The 23517-nt window shown below is 46.8% G+C and overlaps 1 protein-coding gene across 1 annotated transcript; it reads right to left on the bottom strand.

Moving 5' to 3' along the window:
- Nucleotides 1-1027: 1027 nt before the first annotated feature.
- On the bottom strand, nt 1028-22833 carry LOC133343788 (uncharacterized). The gene is made up of 3 exons (XM_061553620.1): nt 22722-22833; nt 5543-5895; nt 1028-4552 (listed from the first exon to the last, which is right to left on the bottom strand). Exons 1-3 carry the CDS (start codon nt 22737-22739, stop codon nt 4273-4275), a joined length of 651 nt encoding a protein of 216 aa, XP_061409604.1. The 5' UTR covers nt 22740-22833; the 3' UTR covers nt 1028-4272.
- Nucleotides 22834-23517: the final 684 nt, after the last annotated feature.

Below are 23517 nucleotides of genomic sequence, written 5' to 3'. Positions count from 1 at the left end.
GTTCGACATACATAACACACGCACGCGTGCATTCCAGTCGTCGAAACGAGACACACGTTCACGTCATAAATACAGACAATCAAAGCCGTTGACCATTGTACACATCAACAGCAAGCGGCGGGGACTTCGTCCGCAATTATATACGGCCGAGTTGAGAATGCAGATCTATAAATACCGTCACGTCGAAACGTAATTGCACATATCGTTGCCTTTGCCGTGAAATTCATGAACATGTCGACTCGTGGTCAGAGATGCTGGGACGATGGGGGCGCGGGAGGCGGGGGGGGGAGGTTCGTGGGAATGGGGGGGGGAGACATTGAGATGATTGGCACAAACAAAACTATAAAAAAACAATACAAACAAATTTGACTTTAAACTAAACTAAACTTCTAAACAATGTTTTTGCATTTTACCAAGTAAGGTGCACTGAGCTATACTACGTCTCTTTTTCAGAAGCTCCCTGGCTATCGACAAATGACAGCTCGAAGCGGTGACTTAAACGCGTGGAAATGTATCGCAGCCAAAAACCATGAGCCTTGAATTTCGATTTAAAGGTTTCGTGACTGCAGGGATTCATCTTCTTGGTTCTTTCGGTAAAGTCACGTAGAAGGGAAATAATAAAATAATACAAATAAAACATAATAAAATAATTCTCAAGACGTTTCGGCCACAACGCAAGCAGCCGTCAGGTGAAGAACAGGTCTGTCAGAAAGACAGCGTCTGTCTTTCCGACAGCCCTGTTCTTCAGCTGTCTTTCCGACAGCCCTGTTCTTCAGCTGTCTTTCCGACAGACCTGTTCTTCAGCTGTCTTTCCGACAGCCCTGTTCTTCAGCTGTCTTTCCGACAGCCCTGTTCTTCAGCTGTCTTTCCGACAGACCTGTTCTTCAGCTGTCTTTCCGACAGCCCTGTTCTTCAGCTGTCTTTCCGACAGACCTGTTCTTCACCTGAGGACGGCTGCTTGCGTTGTGGCCGAAACGTCGTGAGAATTATTTTATTATGTTTTATTTGTATTATTTTATTATTTCCCTTCTACGTGACTTTACCGAAAGAACCAAGAAGACCATAGGCCTTGTTGACAGACGTCGCTCCCCAGAGCAGGACCCTGTCACCACAAAGACTCTCCCAGCCTCAGCTCTTCTGCTCGAAGCTGGGGTAAGGGGCTAGAGGAGGCTTCTTAAGCGTGGCCCCAAAGATCTGGAATGCCTCGCCGGCGGTGATCCGGCACACCCAACGAGAGCCTCGGCGCGTTTGGGAGGGATTGCAAGACTTGTTTCTCGTGGCTTTTACTTAAACATGATTTTCATTGTGCTTGCTTTTTATTTAATCGTGAAATGTTTTGATACCCCCCCCCCCTCCCTGGAGTGGAGGTGATGTTACATTTAAAATAAATACGGTTTATGGTTTAAATGCGTTGGGAAAAACCGGAGGACCCGGAGAAAAATCCACATGACCATGGGGAGAGCACGCAAACCCCAAATATACAGGCGCCACGGTCGGCATTGAAACCCGCGACCGCCCGTATAACAGGCGAGGTAGTTAACATCTCGCCACAAACTACATGGTATCGATGCGAGCAGCAAACGTAACACGGAACTCTAAAGGACTGATGACAAACATCGTCCGTTGGGGCTCGCAAGAGGTGGGTCGAACCGCGCCATCCCAGCATGCATTGCGCTCACGAGAAGAGCCTTGTGAGCAATAGATAGGGGCGTGCAAAGCGTTCCGTAAATACGTTCGCCCTCTTTCTGTTTAGAGTTCGGGGTTTTTTGTTGTTGTTTTGTTCCAGAGCAGAAATGGGCAAATGTGAGAAGAGAGAAAAAAAGAAGCACAACGATTTGGCCCACGAGGTTAAAAACGTTGCAATCACAAGGGAGACGGTTCACAGCCTCGCGAGAACTACTTTCCGTATAAATGCACCAGTTTTGGTTTTCGTATAAAGTGCGTCGAACAAAAACAAAATCGTCGAGAGAAAATGCCCGCTAAATTATCGCAGGAGGATTGGGGCATTTTAGGGATACATTTTTTTGGGGGGGAGAGTGGGGGGTGGAATTGAGATTCCTTCGGCTAAACGGAACAAACGACAATGCAACTGGCACAGCCGCTTGCATCTGAAGGGCCTCAACTCTCTCTCTGCTCAACTTCGCACGGAGCCACTTTCGAACCAATTGACGATGACTTGATGCACATTTGTTTTCGGGCTGGGCCACGTGGTGCTAATTTGTACGCCAAAATGTTTTGCCACTCACCATCTGCCACCCGGAGGGAAAAATAGAAAAGGATCATTATTATTTATACGTTCTAGATGTGAAGCTTTCGTGACTGCAAGGATTCGTTTTTTTTTACTTACGTGACTTTACCGAAAAAAACCTAAGAGTATTATTTATACGTGCCAGCGTCTCGATCAACTTCTGACCGATACAGCTCCTCCCCCTCCTCACACCGGTGATGGCTTCAGCCTTGCCTCGAGTGTGTTTTTCACATCAGCGTGTGGCGACATTTCGCTCAAACCCGAGCTTTCTGTGCGTACCGAGTGCCGGCTGCTACAGCTGAAAAGCGTCGCTAAACCCAGAGTCATCGCCAACACCCGAGGCTCAGAAAGGACGGGAAATAATCCTAAAGTCAGACGGTGGAATAATCTAAAAGTGAACCGTGAATGTCAGATGTCCCGGTGTGACATTTTCGCGATCCGGCAGTGGCAACTGCTCGTGCCTCACAGCAAAAAGGGCCTGGGTTCAATTCCCACTGCGGGCACATTTCTGCGTGGAGTTTGTATGTTCTACACCTGTTAGCACAGTGGGTTACCTCCGGGATGTTGGGTTTCTCCCGTGCATAAGTTGCAATGGTTGCACCGTGCTGATTTGGCCTAATGATCCCAATGTTCAGGACTTATTCTTACAAAGTGCCAAATTGGGATCACACAGTATTTGGATTGTCAACCGACATCGGGTAAAAAATCAACAAGATGCGCCAATCTTCTTGGTTCTTTCGGTAAAGTCACGTAGAAGGGAAGTAATAAAATAATAAAAATGAAACATAATAAAATAATTCTCACGACGTTTCGGCCACAACGCAAGCAGCCGCCCTCAGGTGAAGACCAGGTCTGTCGGGGAGACAGCGTCTGTCTTACTTCCCTTCTACGTGACTTTACCGAAAGAACCAAGAAGATGAATCCCTGCAGTCATGAAAGCTTTAAATCGAAATTTAAGTTGCGCCAGCTGTTCTCTTTTAGCCCCCCCCCAACACGTTTCACTCATTGGCTTCCACATTCAGATAAGCCCCTCCCCCTTTAAACTTGTATTTAAGAGCTTGTCTCTTGGAATTTTGCCTCACTTGAGACAGCAAATCTGGCTGTGACGGTCCCACCTGATGACGGAGACTTGTGTTGCCTCCGAAACGTCGTGATTTATTATTTTATTTCTATTATTATTTCAATTATATTTTTTTTTTACCTACGTGACTTTGCCGAAAAGCTTAAGAGTATGGGATCACACAGTTAGCAGCGGCATCACTTCCTGACTAAAGGCAGGAATCCCTGGAAAAAGTAGGCTTCCGTGGAGATACAAGCGGAATCAAAATCATTATAATAATAAATTATGAGCATTGCCTATCTTATCGGCGTCAAATTTCCAACATTCCACCGAACTCTTTATTTAGCGATAGAAAAACAAAAAAAAACAATCGTTTAACCTCTCGGCTTAATGCTGGGAGGTGAACTATCGTACGACTGTGGCTGAAATTTGAACAAAAAATGAAAAGAGTTACTGAGAGGGCCTTCGAGTGACGTCTATCGTTCCGGCAAAAGTCCAACACTGAGACTTCTGGAGACGCGGCGAATGATTTTTTTTTTTATGGGGAATGCCGAAAGACAGAATCTCCACTGGAGGACGACAGCTTCGTACGAACGAGATCAAGTGGCAACGAAGAAGGAATATTTAATTTGGCATCGCGGCTTTTGGTATTTCCGAGTTTACACGCACACACGCATACGCTGTTTATATAAATAATAATAATAATACGCACTTCTCCGATTATTACGAGGAGGCCCACGACACGGCGCTGATGAAGACGATTAAATAATGACGATGCCTGATTGATGACGACGACGACGATGACGATGACCACGAGGCTGTCACTATCGCTGCTTGCCCACGAGGACGACCACGTCTGGCGTGACAAGCTGGCACGGAAGAGGTGAGAGCGGCAGAACTGCGGCAGGCAGCCGGAAAAGCGGTGGCGCTTTCCCGGAAGGGAGGAGTAGGGAGATCCTCGCTCTTAGGCGCCGTGCTCTCCGCGAAAGTCCGGTGACTCCTCGGACCCGAACGCGTCCTCCCAGGACGACGAGGAGGACGAGGCGGCGAGGTCCCCTGACGGGGCCACCTCATCCAGACCAATCGCACCGCCCATCCAGTCGTGGAACGCCGCGCCCGCGGGAAGGCCCCGTCGTGCCGTGTTCAGGTGGCCCATGACGCTCTTGAGCCACAGCTGACGTTGACGCGCGTACAGGTTGTGCGCCTTGTCGTTCATCAGCTGCTTCTCGGTCACCGAGCGACGTCTGCGGAGTAGATTGAGAAGGGGGTGGTGGGGAGTTAATGCGTGAAAAAATTATAATGGAGACGATGGGAAAAAAGTGCAGGGGTGGCGGCGGGGAGGGGGGAGAGGGAGTGATCTTGCAAATGTTAAATCCCTCGGCTGGTGTACAGGACGTCGTGGGCACGAATGATAGCTCAATAAAGTGGATTATGATGTGAAAATGCACAGCAGCCAAACGCTCTAAACGCGCGTTGTTGATTCTGAATGTGGAGGGGCAAACCGGAGGGCCAGGAGAGTAAATCCACATAATCACAGGGAGAGAGCGAGAGACACGCAGACTCCAAGAGACACGCAGACTCCAAATATACAGCAGCAGGCGTCAGGGTCGGGATCGAACTCGTGGCCTGCTGTATACTAGGCGAGTTAGTTAACATCTCAGTTTAATATGTCGGCTTTCGCGACCAGTATTATCCATAATATAGTGTTTTGGGGTTAGATCGCGTGAACATTAATGTGTCGTTAAACCCGCCACCACCCGACACGGCCAATAAGCAAGGTTTGTCACGTGAACAAAACTTGCCAATTCGTTACTAGTACAGCACACCGGTGTGTTGGAGAGTAATCCCACAACGCTTACAATTCCGAGTTCCTTTCAATAAATAAACAAGCAGACACCTATTTATTGCCAGGCCTATTCTAATTTTTTCATTTCGATACCGGCAAGAAAAGGGTTCCCACAGACAATGTATCTTGATACTAACGAAAGAGGGGGGGGGGTGAGAGGGGGGTCCCAGGCAGAGGTCGAAAACGGGTTTTGATTCCTTACCCGTACCCGTACCCGGCCACACCAGGGTCGCAAACGGCTACCCGTACCCGGCCGGGTACAGGTAGCCGGGTATCGGGTAGGGTACGGGTATCGGGTACCCGGTTGCGACCTCTGGTCCCAGGGCATTAACGCGTGGACCCATCCCGTTACATCCGATCCCACGTGGGTGCCCCCGCCCGCCTGCACCTTTGCACGCGTCGCACTCCGCTCGCTCGACCGCCTCTGCTGCTCCTGCTGCTGCTGCTGCTCCTGCTGCTGCTTCTCTCCTCCTCCGCCCGCTCACCAAGCCGCCACATCAGCACGAGGCCCGTCGGATTGAAGGAGACCGGCGCTGACGACGACGACGACCCGGGGCCGGCCCGGACAGACGACTCGTGCGTGGCGAGTCGAGCCGCCGCCTCCTCCTCCTCGATGTCGCCGCAGGGCCCCACAGCGGACCGCGGCCCCGTGACCCCCCTCGGCAAGCCGACGGGGGTCGCGCCGGACAGGTGAGCGACCAGAGACAGCAGCCACAGCAGGAGAAGCGAGTTGCGTCCCATCTGCGGCAACGGCGGCAAAAAAATTAAATTAAATTTAGTTTTGTTGTTGACGCGGCTTACCGAGCTAGCGGCGACATCCCAACGCACGGTGAGGTTGTTGACGCGGAGAAAAATCCACGCGACCACGGGGAGAGAGAGAGACACAGAGAGAGAGACAGAGAGAGAGAGACTTTTAAAACAGTTTTATTGCTGCAGCAGAAATTGCTCCGCAGCCACTTTGATTCGAAGTCATCGACAATAAGTTCAGTTTCATCATCATTGCTAAACAAACGTGGCACATACGCCAGAGAGAGACACCGCAAACTCCAAATCTACAGCAGCAGGCGTCAGGGTCGTGATCGAACCCACGACCTCCTGTATACCAGGCGAGGTAGTTAACATCTCCTAGCCACCGTGATAATGATGAGAGAGAGAGAGAGACACGCAAACTACAAATATACAACGATGAGGGTCGTGATCTAACCCACGACCTCCTGTATACCAGGCGAGGTAGTTAACATCTCACTACCGTGATGATGATGAGAGACAACGCAAACTCCAAATATACAGCGATGAGGGTCGTGATCTAACCCACGACCTCCTGTATACCAGGCGAGGTAGTTAACATCTCGTCACATACTTGCGTGACCCTTACGTTGTTGCATCAATGTGTCCCGACACGACCCTTCGAGGTGGGCATGCAACAGTCGGCACTGCGAGCACGACTCCCCGCACCCAAAATATTTAACGAGTTAAAAAAAAAACCCTAACCTACACTTCCACTTTGCTCGCTTTCGGGATGATGGGGACTCAGCCTCTGCCGGCCCTCCACGACTACAACCCTTGCCGCACGAGCTATCCGAAGAAGGGGCCACGCGAAACGTTGCCCCGATGTGTGTGGGGCAGTGGTTCGTGCCACGTGGCGAGATTTTTGTTTTTTGAAGGTGAATCATCGAAAACACAAATTAGGCACGGACACGTTTAGTACAACTTACATTGTTTCACTATGAGACCTCCTTTACCAGTGGCAAAATATAGTAGTAGGTTTTTACCCTTTAAACTGGTACAAAACTGACACCTTTATACAAGGCGCCTTGTATAAAGGTGTCAGTTTTGTACCAGTTTAAAGGGTACCTGTATAAAGGTGTCAGTTTTGTACCAGTTTAAAGGGTAAAAACCTACTACTATTACATTATTTCATCAACCCCCTACGTATTTATTATCATTGTCCACTTTTTGTTTACGAGTGAGAATCAAAGGGGGTGCAGGCCGCAGTACAGGTCAAGAACCACTGCTCTACGGCGAGAGTGCACGGTCATTAAAGCCGGGGTCCTATACGGTGGAGTGAGACGACACCAATCATCGATAAAGGTTCAGCCCCTGCAAGTGCTTAATCAAACTCTCTCTCTCTGTCTCCTGGCATGGAAGCGTATCCGTGAGTTTAGGTCAACTCGGCCTCAAAATGAGTTCCTGGTGCGATGTGCAGACGTCGCCGCTTAGGGAGACAAAGGCGGCCGTGGTGCTGGACACACCCGCTCCCCAGCTCCCTCCCCCCGTGAGCCGTGCCCTGGCCTTCATGAAGCGCCGCTCGCTAACGACGCTCCACGCAGACTGACTGCACGAAGTCGACACGGGGGTCGTCGTTATCGTCGTCTTGGCATTGGCAGGGGCCGCTCCGAGGCGAGGGGTTAGGATGGTGATGATGGCGGTGGTGATGGCGGTGGTGATGGTGTATGTTGAACTTCTTTCGCACCGTACATATCCAACGGTGCTATGATGGTGATGATGGCGGTGATGATGATGATGACGGTGATGGTGATAATGGTGGTGATGATGATAGTGTTGGTGATGATGGCGATGATGGAGGTGATTGTGATGATGCTGACGATGATAGTGTTGATGGAGGTGATGATGATGGAGGTGATGGTGGAGGTGATGGTGGAGGTGATGGTGCTGATGATGATGGCGGTGATGATGGCGGTGATGATGGTGGAGGTGATGATGGAGGTGATAGTGATGATGCTGACGATGATGGTGTTGATGGAGGTGATGATGGAGGTGATGATGGCGGTGATGGAGGTGATGATGGAGGTGACGGTGATGATGCTGACGATGATGGTGTTGATGGAGGTGATGATCGAGGTGATGATGGAGGTGATGATGGAGGTGACGGTGATGATGCTGATGATGCTGATGATGGTAGACGCACGATAGAAGTGGGACACGAGGCGACACTCAGTCGGAAATACGCAACACAAATCGTCCTTCACATCAGAAGGTCTATTTCCAGAAACGTCGCCTATTATATAAATAAATTGTATACAACGTGTATGTGTGTATATACTATACGCACATATATAAAAGCCTCAACAAGTGATTTCCTGTTCAAGTAAATATCAATCAGGTAGGGGCGCTCAGCTCCGCTGTGTCGCCCTGAGGCAGTGGTGGAAATTCCACATTACTTTGGCGGGGGCGACTCTTCCTTGTCACAAAGTGGCGAGGAATGTACAGCAGGCTTCGTTCATTGCCCAACAGAGTCGCCAAAGACACGCACACAAAGGCAAATGTCCCCCGTATAGGCTGTAACAGACTTGGGGGGCAAGTGCTGTTTGCGAGTTGTACCTACGAAGACCGGCACGGCACACGAGGGGGTGGGTGGCCAGCACCACGCCCGGCCGCCTTTGTCTCCCAAGCGGCGATGTTTGCACACCGCCGCGTATACGCATTTGAGGCTGAGTCGACCTAGGAGAGGCCCAGAACCTGCTCAGATAATCGCCGCTGGTGTTGGCCGTGAGCGGGAATCGAACTCGGGACGCCGGCTTCGTAGCGCGGCGTAGCGCTAACCGCTCCACCACCGCTCCCCACTATACATTTTATATATTTACACACGAACGAACGGATACATATTTCTTCTTAGGGAGGACACGAGTTTTAGGGACAGGGCGCGTGGTTTTGAATCTCCGCCTCGAATGAGAGGGGCAACTTTTTCCCGGCTGCACGAGCCGGGCAAAACGAGTTTAACACGAGTCATCTGCAGTATGTATGTGCACGCAGAACTTCTTTCGCACCGTACTGTAAGCCAACCGCGCTATAAGCAGTGCCGAAGAGCATCGACATCGTCACCGTCGCAAAGATGTCATCGTCAAACGAGGCAAAACCCATCCCTGGCGTTAAACAATGCGGACTTACCTTAAACCGTGACGATTCAAAGTCAGCCGGCTCTCCGATCACGCGGAGAGGTTAAAGTCTGAAACGTCGACTGCTTTGCTCGCCAGCCTCTTAAAGTCGGGGGGTGACGGCCCCCCACCCTCCACCTTCCCATCCGTTCCTCCGCCCCCTCTCCGCCCGTGTGTCTCTCAACTATTGGGTGCCGCGGTGGCTTGGAGACGTTATCTCGCTCGCTGGGCACGCAAGAAAGCGTGGGTTCGATTCCGATCCTGACGCCTGCTGCTGTATATTTGGAGTTTGCGTGTCACTCTCTCATCATCATCATCACGGTGGCTAGGAGATGTTAACTACCTCGTCTGGTATACAGGAAGTCGTGGGTTCGATTCCGACCCTGACGCCTGCTGCTGTATATTTGGAGTTTACGTGTCTCTCTCTCTCATCATCATCATCACGGTGGCTAGGATATGTTAACTATCTCGCCTGATATACAGGAGGTCGTGGGTTCGACCCCGATCCTGACGACGCCTGCTGTATATTTGGAGTTTGCGTGTCTCTCTCTCTCATCATCATCACGGTGGCTAGGAGATGTTAACTAACTCGCCTGGTATACAGGAGGTCGTGGGTTCGATTCCGATCCTGACGACGCCTGCTGTATATTTGGAGTTTACGTGTCTCTCTCTCTCATCATCATCATCACGGTGGCTAGGAGATGTTAACTACCTCGCCTGGTTTACAGGAGGTCGTGGGTTCGATTCCGACCCTGACGACGCCTGCTGCTGTATATTTGGAGTTTGCGTGTCTCTCTCTCATCATCATCATCATCACGGTGGCTAGGATATGTTAACTACCTGGCCTGGTATACAGGAGGTCGTGGGTTCGATCCCGATCCTGACGACGCCTGCTGTATATTTGGAGTTTGCGTGTCTCCCTCATGATCATCACGGTGGCTAGGAAATGTTAACTACCTCGCCTGGTATACAGGAGATCGTGGGTTCGATCCCGATCCTGACGACGCTTGCTGTATATTTGGATTTTGCGTGTCTTTCTCTCTCATCATCATCATCACGGTGGCTAGGAGATGTTAACTACCTCGCCTGGTATACAGGAGGTCGTGGGTTCGATTCCGACCCTGACGACGCTTGCTGTATATTTGGAGTTTGCGTGTCTCTCTCTCTCATCATCATCATCACGGTGGTCGTGTGAATTTGTCTCGGGGTCCTTCGGTTTAACGTTCCACATTTCAAAATCAACATCACGCGTTTTAGAGTATCTGGTGGCTACAAATTTCCGCATGATAAGCCACTTCGCCGTGCTATCATCTGTGGCCAGGTCGCTTCTGATAAAGAGCTGTACAGCTCAGTGTGCCTTACATCGTTTTCGTTTACAGTTTAGTTTTATCCGAGCTCGCTAACAGCACTTGCCCCAACAGTCTGTTAGGGCTATCAGGGGTTACGTATCTTTGGTTGCGTGACGCTGCTGAATATTTGGAGTTTGCGAGTTTCCCAATCTCTCCTCGTGGTTGCGTAGATTTTTCTCTGGGTCCTCCGGTTTCTGTCCCCTCCTTTCCATATTTATGAAAAACGTGCGTCTGGAGCAGTGTTCTTCACTCATTTTCAGAGGGGTGGGTGACATATTCTTGGTTTCGATTTAAAGCTTCCGTGACTGCAGGGATTCATCTTCTTGGTTCTTTCGGTAAAGTCACGTAGAAGGGAAACAATAAAATAATAAAAATAAAACACAATAAAATAATTCTCATTATTTTATTATGTTTAATAATTCTCATTATTTTATTATGTTTTATTTTCATTATTTTATTATTTCGCTTCCACGTGACTTTTACCGAAAGAACCAAGAAGATGAATCCCTGCAGTCACGGGTGGGTGACACTTTCGCCCACGATAAGACGTGTCATCAGCGTGAGGGCCGCCACACATTTGAAACCATTGTTGGGGGTTTGGCAGCAGCACGATGTTGATGATGGGGGGTGGGGAGGGGGTGGTGCTGTCACTCTTTGTGTCTTGTCGGGGGGGGGGGGGCAGTGCCACCGCGGGGGGCCTTGCAATGAAGACCGCTGGGCTAGAGTAATTGTCTGCTCTAAATTCCCAAATGATGATAAGCCACTTCGTTGAGTTATCATTTATGGCCAGGTCGCTTCTGCAGCTATATAGCTCAGTGGGCCGTAGCTGGGAAAATAAAAATAGTTTAAATAGTTGCATTGCTCATAGCCTGCTGAGTTCCACCCTGGAATGTTTACGATATGATGCATTTCCCTTCCGTTTCGTTCACTTTGTGCGCTGGCCACAGACGATAACCAATGTGTCTAAAGGTCACCACACTTTGACACGGATAGCATTATCACGGGCGTATGCAAATGCCCGTAACATCAAGACACCGATACATTTCATTGAGTCTACCTGTGTGTGCTGGTGTTGAAGAAGGGGCATTGCCCGAAACGTCGTCTGTTATGTATTACTGTGTGAATTTCTATATATGTTTCCTTTAAGGCCGCATTGCTATCGGCGAATGAGTTCACAGTCTCTGTTTAATTGTGCTCGTAGTAACCAAAGTATGTATCTGTGTGTACGCATGTTGGAGTTCTTTCGCGCCGTACGTAGGCAACCGTGCTAACCGGAGGTGCGGCGTGTGTGTAAGTGCCAAAGCGAGTATCGCCACACACACGCGCACACCAAAAACCCCCGACAACCAACACCTGTTTCGATTTAAAGCTTTCGTGACTGCAGGGATTCATCTTCTTGGTTCTTTCGGTAAAGTCACGTAGAAGGGAAGTAATAAAATAATAAAAATAAAACATAATAAAATAATTCTCACGACCTTTCGGCTACAACGCAAGCAGCCGTCCTCAGGTGAAGAATGAGACACTGCGCTCTTCTTCCACCTCCAACCCAGCTTATATATAAGCTCCAAGCTTGGCAGTGTCTCATTCTTCACCTGAAGACGGCTGCTTGCGTTGTAGCCGAAACGTCGTGAGAATTATTTTATTATGTTTTATTTTTATTATTTTATTACTTCCCTTCTACGTGACTTTACCGAAAGAACCAAGAAGAAAAAAAACCAACACCTGTGTATGTGCGTGGCGTTGCGCATTAATGACATTCGGAAGCGTTGCACTTCCACGGCAGACCACACAGAACTGTGGCAACAAACACGCAAAGAATAAGTAATGCAAAAAAAACTAATTTAAACACGCTTTTATGAAATGTACTAGTAATGGCAGAACTCCACGACTCCAGGCAGTGGCCCCGAGGCTTGCCATATCGTCAGGGACCGTGGCCATTTACAGCCAACGTGAGTTGAGCGTGGACAATTAGACCCAAGGCGAAACATAACACATAAAAAAGATTGTTTAAAAATATATAATTTTTATTTTAATGATAGAATATAGTATTGTCATCAGTATGACATAAGTATACCAAGTTTGCAGTCGATAGCACATTCAGAAGTGGGTTAAAATTGAGTTATAAGATTGTTTAAGAATCCGACAACAGAGTGAGTTAAATAAAAGCGTGCAATAAAAAATTGCTTCACCGGTCAAAGATCCGTTTTGTGACCTGGACGATTCGTTTTGTTTAACGTCGGTTGGGTTCAGCGTCGAGAAATCGACGAGTCTGAGGTCACCGCAATCAAGATCTGTATTCATTTATTTAGTTTAAAACTCCGTATTCTTTCTTCCTCTTTCGCGTGACGATCGAGCGAAAGGAAGCCAGAGGCTGCGCAATCGAGCCCGTTAATGTAGCCAGCCAGTCCAGGGCAGCATTCGGAGGGTAGTGGCTGAGTGGGGCAGTCCTCTCGTTCTACCGGAACACGCCGTGGTTGTGTTGGGGTAGCTGAGTGGGGTAGTCCTCTCGTTCTACCGGAACACGCCGTGGTTGTGTTGGGGTAGCTGAGTGGAGCAGTCCTCTCGTTCTACCAGAACACGCCGTGGTTGTGTTGGGGTAGCTGAGTGGGGTAGTCCACTCGCTCCACCAGAGCACCACGTGGTTGTGTTGGGGTAGCTGAGTGGGGTAGTCCACTCGCTCCACCAGAGCACCACGTGGTTGTGTTGGGGTAGCTGAGTGGGGTAGTCCCCCTTGTTGTACCGGAACACAGCGTGGTTGTGTTGGGGTAGCTGAGTGGAGTAGACAACTCGCTCCACCAGAGCACCACGTGGTTGTGTTGGGGTAGCTGAGTGGGGTAGTCCTCTCGTTCTACCAGAACACAGCGTGGTTGTGTTGGGGTAGCTGAGTGGGGTAGTCCTCTCGTTCTACCAGAACACCGCGTGGTTGTGTTGGGGTAGCTGAGTGGGGTAGACCACTCGCTCCACCAGAACACAGCGTGGGTGTGTTGGGGTAACTGAGTGGGGTAGTCCCCTCGCTCCACCAGAGCACCACGTGGTTGTGTTGGGGTAGCTGAGTGGGGTAGACCACTTGTTCTATCGGAACACAGCGTGGTTGTGTTGGGGTAGCTGAGTGGATTAGACCACTCGCTCCACCAGAGCACCACGTGGTTGTGTTGGGGTAGCTGAGTGGGGTAGTCCACTCGCTCCACCAGAGCACCACGTGGTTGTGTTGGGGTAGCTGAGTGGGGCAGTCCACTCGCTCCACCAGAGCACCACGTGGTTGTGTTGGGGTAGCTGAGTGGAGCAGTCCTCTCGTTCTACCGGAACACAGCGTGGTTGTGTTGGGGTAGCTGAGTAGATTAGACCACTCGCTCCACCAGAGCACCACGTGGTTGTGTTGGGTTCATGGGCCCAGACCACAAAAAATCACTTATTGGTACCGCCTGAGGTTGAAAAGCCGAGTAATTGTTTTTGTAACCCTCCATGTGTGTGGGACATATTCTGATATGATAATCTTTGCGGAGTGGCAGCTTAGTTGTAGTCACCATGACTTTTATACCCATACCCTATGACAGGCGTCCGGAACAATGAAATGGGCATTATTACTGAAAAAAACTACCTAGACCAAAGCCAGTCAGGTCACAAGCTGGTCTTTATTGGTCTAAATACACAGTGAAAACACAGGATAATAAGGAATACCATAGAGAGGTAAGGAACTACTTAAATATTATAAACATTGACATTCGCATATACTTCGTCAATGATACATGTAATCCAAAATATATATATCGTTAGTGATGGGTATATGTGAAGAAGGTTACATTATTGTTATCAAGCTCTGTGTACTTAGATGGTGTTAACAAGGGTAAGCAAGTCCAGAATCACCACACTGTGCATAAATGTACTACTACTACCACCACAGTAATACCATCATAATCACCACCCCGTGTCACTCATCAAACTGCTCGTCTATCTCGTCATCTGACTCCCCGAGTTCAAAGTCAGGTTCTGGATCATCCTGCAGTTTTTGGTTGCTGCAGGTCTGTAGCCTGCACGTGTCTGTGGATGTCAGTCCATTTGCCAGGCGCGTGCAGCTTGGCATTGTGCATGAACGCACACACTTGCGTGCGAGCAGTTCCAATACCACATCTGGTGCGGTTGGGGAGCGCATCCGGTAAATGGCCAGCTTGCCATCATCGTCTGTCCATCCATACTCAGTAAGGGCTTGGCCACCACAGGGTTAGCCTGCAGGCAGCACTTCCAGATTGCTGCCTGATAGTTGGCTCGTTGAACATGCGTGAAGAGAGACCGTCTCTACATGGTGGCAGCTGGCTGGACTCGACTTGTCCCCGTTTGGTGCAGAAGAGCTGGTAGCGCAGTTCGTTCACCTTACACACGCTAATTTAAGGCTTTGTTTACTTGGCGAAGTTTCTGTTAAATCGTAAGAACGAACTATTTATAAAATATAAATATATAAAATATAAATAGTTAGTTTTTTAATGAAAGTTTACAATTTATAGAAGCAAAATAAAAAATAAATAAAAAATTGACAACCTGTACAAAAAGTCATTATTTTTGCTTGTAGTACCTGGCCTCAACTAATAATCTTAACAGGCAGATTCACAATACATTGAGGGTAAAGTTAGCACTTTAGATATCTTTACTGAACAGAAATAATACAGAACCGCCAGTACTTGCCTCACCTGCCAGTACATGATCAGGAGCAAACATGCTGCTAGAAAACAGAAGGAAAACAGAGAGCGCCAATTTTTCCAGACTTCACTAAGTCACTGCAATTGGAGAACACACGTGAATAAATGCAAGAATATGTATGAAATACATGCCTTGGGGACAAACATAAATTTTGTAAATTATTAATTGTCTTAATTAACAGCAGAGGTGTTGGAATTATTTGTAACGTCCGGGCAAATAGGCGTGATTGCAATAGGTGCGAGAAAAATTGGAGAGGTTATCGTGTATTATTTTACTTGTGTTGGTGTAACAAATAAAATGGCACCGTTGAAGTTTTGCTACCTTGGGTGGTAGTAATGGTTTTAAATCAAGGCCGTAATTATAATATATATTTGGGGACACACACACATCCCACCCAATATTCAAATATGCTCAAAATGTCCCCCCCTCCAATATATTGCTGTAAAATAGATTTCTGTTTATATGATTGTGGTTATGGTTGTACTTTATAAATCCCTAATCTCTGCCATTGCATACAATGAAACAAGCAAAGGTAAAAAAGAAAAAACATAGCAATGTAGTACAATACACTATTCGACATTATTGTAAAAAAATTAATAAAAAGTCAATTTTACGTGTTAGTGAATTTTTTATGTTTTAGGCAGGAAATTCGTTTTCAAATTATTATTTTTTTCTGGGGCGAGACCCCCAGACCCCCTGGAAGATTTGGTCCCCCCCAATGTTGACTCCATGGCTACGGCCTTGTTTTACATCCACGTGTAAGCGCCTCGGCAACGTGAGTTGAACGTTTTTTTAATTAAATCCTTTATATTAAGTTCACTTGCTTGCTTGCTTGCGCGCTTACGACCATGCAAATCTTTCGGTCGTTTTTTAACCCACTTCCCGTGATCCAATCGAGCTGACATTTTGCACACAGACTCGTTGTGCGTGACAATTTATTTTCGTGAAATTTTTTTTCCATAACTTTACACTTTTTAGGATTTTTTTTATGTTTAATTACCAATTGCTTAATGGTGGCAGGCAATCATCTGACCCATAGGTGGCAGCCATCTCAAGCCAGAGGACGAGAGGACTCTAGCCGCCACGCATATAAAGGATTTATAGTGAAAAATTTATTTTTACGGGTAATTTTTTACGTCTGTTTAGTTTGTTGTCCTTCCCCCACATCTCCGATTAGTACTGTTGTATACGTACGGTGCGAAAGAAGTTCAACGTACATCCGTGCAGACACGGACATGGCGTGAAACTTGAAACCACGTGCTTGATTGTCTCTGGAATGTTGTGCAGTACTGTCTATGCAGAGCAATTGCTTTCTGTTGGGTCATATCGTGTAGGTAATGTTATTACAATTTGTTTTATTATTATTTGACGGTATACCTACCAACACGCTCTAATTCAAAATAATCGAATTATGAACCATATTATTAATATTTGTCGTGAAAACCTACGTGTAATATTTAGGAAAGTGATATAGGAGCAGTTAATCGAGTTTTTGTAGGATATATATCTATATACACGTATGATTACGCACACATATTAAACTATGTATATGCGCGTGCAAATCTGTGGATTGCTCGAGTTTTAATAAAGATTCTGAAATAAAGAATTTGATACATGTGGACACGATTACACGGGTACACACATACACACGTAAATCATTACACACGTACATTCACACGTACACTCTTACTTACGTACGTACATACATACACATGCACGTACACCATTATACACGTACTTACACACACAATTACACACCTACACACACAAACACCATTACATACCTACACACACACACCATGACACACCTACACACACACTCCATTACACACACACCTACATACACACCATTACACACTTACACACACACACACCATGACACACCTACATACACACCATGACACACCTACACACACACCATTACACACCTACACACACACCATTACACACCTACACACACACACCTACACACACACCATTACACACCTACACACACACACACCTACACACACACCTACACACACCTACACACCTACACATACACCATTACACCCCTACACACACACACCTACACACCTACACACACCTACACACACACACCTACACACACACACACCTACACACCTACACACACACCTACACACACACACCTACACACACACACCTACACACACACACACCTACACACACACACCTGCACAACTACACACCTACACACACACCTACACACACACACACCTACACACACACACCTACACACACACACCTACACACACCTACACACACACCTACACACACACACACCTACACACACACCTACACACACACCTACACACACCTACACACACACACCTACACACCTACACACACACCTACACACACACACCTACACACACACACCTACACACACCTACACAAACACCCACACACACACACCTACACACACACCTACACACACGCACACAAATGCCGGTAAGAGTCGTACAGCGAGGACCTTTTCTACACGCGCCGCGGGGTCCAACCCCCCCTCGCTCCCCAGCATCATCGCACGCGAACCCAGCCGGTGCGGCGTCGGCACGGCCCCATCACCACCACCAACAACAACCAACAACAACCAACAACAACAATCTGTAGCCACCCGTCTGCCGGCCACCCCTTTGGCCCGCGTCTGACGATTCGGGCGTCTCCCTCTGCGTCTCCCCCTCATTAGCGAGTGGCACCCCAGGGGCGTTTAGCCTCGCGTGCGTGCACAGGTATATACACACACACACACACGTGTACGTGTGTGAGTCTATGGGTCTCTGTGTGAGTATATGGGTCTCTGTGTGAGTCTATGGGTCGCTGTGTGAGTCTATGGGTCTCTGTGTAAGTCTATGGGTCTCTGTGTGAGTATATGGGTCTCTGTGTGAGTCTATGGGTCTCTGTGTGAGTCTATGGGTCTCTGGGTGAGTTATGGGTCTCTGTGTAAGTATATTGGTCTATATGTGAGTCTATGGGTCTCTGTGTGAGTCTATGTGTCTCTGTGTGAGTCTACGTGTCTCTGTGTGAGTCTACGTGTGTATATTGAACTTCTTTCGCACCGTACGTAGCCAACCGAGCTTATCGGAGGTGCGGCAGAAGGACAACAAACTAAACTCAAAAAGCAGTTCGAAAGAAATTAGTTTGTAAATCGAGATTATTTAAAAGCGCATGGCTCCAGTGGCTTCCTAATATCGGAAGGAAGAGCGTTCCAGACGGCCGCAGAAGGCGCATCTGAAAAAGCGCACGATGCAGTGACCGGCTTTGTTCGATAGTTGTCGAAAAACTGCTGCCCAAATGTTTAAATATATCAATATTGAACACACACACACGGCGTACGCATACATACTTGTGTTGAAACCGCACCAAGACAACCATCGCAGGTATAGCCCTAACGAACTGTTGGTGCAAGTACTATTATCTAGTAGCAAATATGAAGTCCGGCAAAGTACACGTGTGGGGTGGGATGGGTTGGTGGCCAGCACCACGCCCGGCCGCCTTTGTCCTTCCACTGGCGATGTTTACACACCGCACCAGATACTCGTATGAGTCGATCTTGGTATGGGCAATCGTCGCTGATGTTTGGCCGTGAGCAGGAGTCGAACTCGCATCGTAACGCAGCACTACCGCTTCCACACACAAAGACAGCAAACTCCCCCTTGTAGCCTTGGGGGGGTGGCAAGTGTTGTTACTGAGCCCCTATGCGAACTGGCACGGCACACGAGGAGGTGGGTGGCCAGCACCACGCCCGGCCGTCTTTGTCTCCCGAGTGGCGATGTTTACACGCACATGCAAGTGCACTTGTTGCAAATACAACGGTGTGCATTATATATGCAACGTGTACGAAATTCTAGATTTGAAGTTTTCGTGACTGCAAGGGTCCGTACTCTTTGCGTTTTTTCGGTAAAGTCACTTTTCGGTAAAAAAGAAAATTAAAAATTAATTAAATCACGACGTTTCTTGATACAGCAATTTTGCTGTGACGGTTCCACCTGAAGACGGAAGCTTGTGTTGCCTCCGAAACGTCGTGATTTTATTTAGTTTTATTTTAGTTTTTACCTACGTGACTTTAGCGAAAAACCCAAAGAGTATGTATACTAAATTAACAAACTGCTTTTTTTATTTTACCAGGTAAGTCGCACCGAGTTGCTTTATAACGTGGATTAAAAATAATATCTCACATTCGCCAATAACACCGTGACCTTCAAAGGAATCAAATGGGAATACTTGACGTTTCGGGCCATGTCCCTTTTTCAGAAGCGACCTGACTCTCACAAATGATAGCGCAACGAAGTGACTTATTAATGATCATCGCGTGGAAATGTAGAACAGCCACAACGCGTGGTGACGACTCTAAATGTGGAGGGGGGAAAAGCCGGAGGACCCGGAGAAAAATTCCACGCGACCACGGGAAGAATATACTGCTGCGTTGACTAGTGGTATATATCCTCTTGATATGTAAATTATTTTGTCAAGGCGCTCTTCCCCCTCCAACCCAGCTTAAATATACGCTGCCAAACCTGGTGGTGTTCATTCAGACGCTGTCATTCCGACAGACCTGTTCTTCACCTGAGGACAGCTGCTTGCGTTGTGGCCGAAACGTCGTGAGAATTATTTTATTATGTTTATTTTTAATATTTATTATTTCCCTTCTACGTGACTTTACCGAAGGAACCAAGAAGATAGTGGTACAGAAGCACAAATAGCACGCGAAAAGAAACACATTCATCAAAAACACTGTGGTATTAAAAGAACCCAACAAAATACGCGACGTTTCGGGGGTATGATCCTTCTTATGGTGTGCTATGAAGAATTGCCTGAAACGTCAAGTATTATACATTCGATTATTTTTAAGGCCACAGTGTTATTGACGAATGTGAGCTTTGTTATTTATGTTATATATATAATATAAATAATTCATAAAATGGGTTATATATTGAAAATTTGTATTCACAACAACATTAGAATACTAAAGTGTTCCGTTTTGGTCTGTTGTGTACCGATGTGAAAGCTGGACAATAACACAAAGACCCTGCAGAGGAAATTAGACGCAACAGAACCGGCGGCTTTTTAAGGAAGGACGTTATACATTTAACGGACAGGCACAAGATGAGTTGACGCACGAGTTACGGATCGCAGCAAGGTACACAACAAGACACATTCATGGGAATATTTATAGAGAAGGGCAAGGCTGCAGCATTGTTGGATATGAAATGATAATTCTAGATTTGAAGCTTTCGTGACTGCAATGATTCATATTGTTAGGTTTTTTCGGTAAAGTCACGTAGGTAAAAACATTAAAAAGTAAAATAAAATAAAAATCACGACGTTTCGGAGGCAACACAAGCTTCCGTCTTCAGGTGGTACCGTCACAGCAATCTCTCATTTACTTGATACAGCTGTCGTGGCTGTGATGGTACCACCTGAAGATGGAAGCTTGTGTTGCCTCCGAAACGTCGTGATTGTTATTTTATTTTACTTTTTAATGTTTTTACCTACGTGACTTTACCGAAAAAAACCTAAGAATATGAAATAATAATTAATCCATAATAAAGTTATTTTTGTTGTTAGATCGCGTACATTTAAATGCCGATTTAAACCCACCACCACCCAACACAGCACATTAGTAAGGTTTTTTTTTCGCGTAAACCAAACGTGCTAATTAATTTTGTTTCCTTGACAAACCTTACTAATTGGCTGTGTCGGGTGGTGGCGGGTTTAACAACGCATTTAAATTTACGCAATCTAACAAAAAAACGACCTTTATTATGGATGATCATTTCATGTCCAACATTTATATTAACAATCTTGATTTGAAGCTTTGTTGAATGTAGGCATCCATACTTTTTGGTCATGTCGGTGACTTTACCGAAAGAACCAAAGAGTATTTATATTAACGTGATCTAACACACACAAAAAAACAACTTCATTGTGGATAATATTGGCCGCAAAAGCCTGCTCCTGCGTGTTAACCAAACTTAATGAGAAACCAAATGTGATTATGACTGGGAGGATTCTAGGTAACAACGCTGTGTGAGTCGCGTGGAACGCGTGTACACGTGTCACGCGTGAAACACGTGCACACACACTCACACGCGCTCACACACCGAGATCTCAATTTTAATTCAAATCGGCTCGATTGACCCAGGCATCCGTTAATTGCTGAGCGCGTCACGTGGCAAATGTTTAGCATTAATCGGGCGCGTGCACCGTGAGATGAGTTAGTTTGCACTTGAAGGTGGAGGATGAGTACATTGGTAACCGCGGAAAGACGCAGCGTGGTGGTGGTGGTGGTCCCGCGACAACTGGAGATTGGTAAACCCTGCCATAGCCTAACATTGCCCATAGACTAACATTGCCTATAGCCTCACATTGCCCATAGACTAACACTGCCCATACATTAACATTACCCATAGACTAACACTGCCCATACATTAACATTACCCATAGACTAACACTGCCCATACATTAACATTACCCATAGACTAACATTGCCCATACATTAACATTACCCATAGACTAACATTGCCCATACATTAACATTACCCATAGACTAACATTGCCCATACATTAACATTACCCATAGACTAACATTGCCCTTACCCATAGACTAACATTGCCCATACATTAACATTACCCATAGACTAACATTGCCCATAGACTAACATTACCCACAGACTAGCATTACCCATAGACTCACATTACTGATAGACTCACATTACTAATAGGCTCACATTACTAATAGACTCACATTACTCATAGACTAAATTTACCCACAGACTCACATTGCCCATAGACTAACATTACCCATAGACTCGCATTACCAATAGACTCGCATTACCAATAGACTCACATGACCCATAGACTAACATTGCCCAAATAATAACTTTACCCATAGACTAACATTGGTCATAGACTAACTTTACCCACAGACTAACAATTACCCAAAAAACTCACATTGCCCATAGATTAACTTTACCCATAGACTAACATTACCCATAGACTAACATTACCCATAAACTAACATTGGTCATAGACTAACTTTACCCATAGACTAAGTTTACCCATATACTAACTTTTCCCATAGACTAACATTGCCCATAGACTAACTTTATCCATAGACTAACTTTACCCATAGACTAACTTTACCCATAGACTAACTTTACCCATAGACTAACTTTACCCATAGACTAACTTTACCCATAGACTAACTTTACCCATAGACGAACATTACCCATAAACTAACATTACCCATAGACTAACTTTACCCATAGACTAACTTTACCCATAGACTAACTTTACCCATAGACTAACTTTACCCATAGACTAACTTTACCCATAGACTAACATTGCCCATAGACGAACATTACCCATAGACGAACATTACCCATAAACTCACATTACCCATAGACTAACATTACCCATAGACTAACATTACCCATAGACAAACATTGCCCAGATACATTTTCGAGTAACATCATGGACAGAGCCATAGTGTAAGGAAGACCACACGCACACGACCACACCGCACACGTCTCAGAAAGAGTACGTGGCACACACACACACAGAGAGAGGCGAGCGAGCCAAGCTGGACGTGCAACCGGTTCATTACCTTGATGAGTTGTCGCATCGAGAATGGAATTCCAGGCCGAGTTTCGCCTGCTCGGGGCTTGGGCGTGATGGGAACGAGCCCGAAGCTGGGGGAGGGAATCTGTCGAGGACGCTTTGAGAGGTGGGGGGGGGGGGGTCTCGAATCTCTTCGCTGCTCACTCGGGATGGCGCATTTTATACTTGATGCTCACACCACAAATCGGTACCACCCATAGACAGCCTCCAAGCCTCACAGCACACTCTTAGCACCCCCACCCTCTCCTCACCACGCCCCCCACCCTCCACCTCCCCCATGACCCCCCGTATTTTGGCCTCTAACAGACCGCTGGGAGCGAGTGCTGTTATAATCGTTGGAGTTATATTTATTTATTCAGGAAAGCCACTGCTGAGTTGCGTAAGACTCTTGGTTCTGGTTTTTTTCCAGGAGGGTTCTGCTGCTGTTACGTTGGGTTTTTTTTTCATGCGAGAGGATGCATCACCAGCAGCAGCAGCATCCCCTCGAACGATCTCAAGAAGGTCTGCAATTATTTCATTAAACACCGTCATCCACGTCTCCAGAAGACACGATCGGTGGGTTATTTTTCTTGGCTGACTTTAACATGACAAAAAAAAAATCGCGATTTTTTTTTTCAACACTTCTGATGCCAAATGTAGTGACTGACTTGGAACGTAACTTCTTGGAGGCAATTATTTAATTAAACACCGAGCACACTTTGTACACCATTGGAACCTCATTTGCCAGTAAAAATATAATTGGTTTTTTACCCTTCTATCTGCCAACAAAACTGACACCTTTT

This window comes from Lethenteron reissneri, chromosome 2 (assembly GCF_015708825.2).
Source record: "Lethenteron reissneri isolate LAM-NWPU_2019-01 chromosome 2, ASM1570882v1, whole genome shotgun sequence".
NCBI lineage: Eukaryota > Metazoa > Chordata > Hyperoartia > Petromyzontiformes > Petromyzontidae > Lethenteron > Lethenteron reissneri.
The sequence above is the reverse complement of the archived record's forward strand: the minus strand, read 5'-3'. Positions and strand labels throughout refer to the sequence as shown.

Excerpts from the sequence above, each read along its gene's own strand:
- LOC133343788 (XM_061553620.1), bottom strand. Across the intron at positions 4,553-5,542 it reads GGAGTGCGACGCGTGCAAAG|ACGTCGCTCGGTGACCGAGA; the intron begins GTGCAGGCGGGC and ends TCTACTCCGCAG.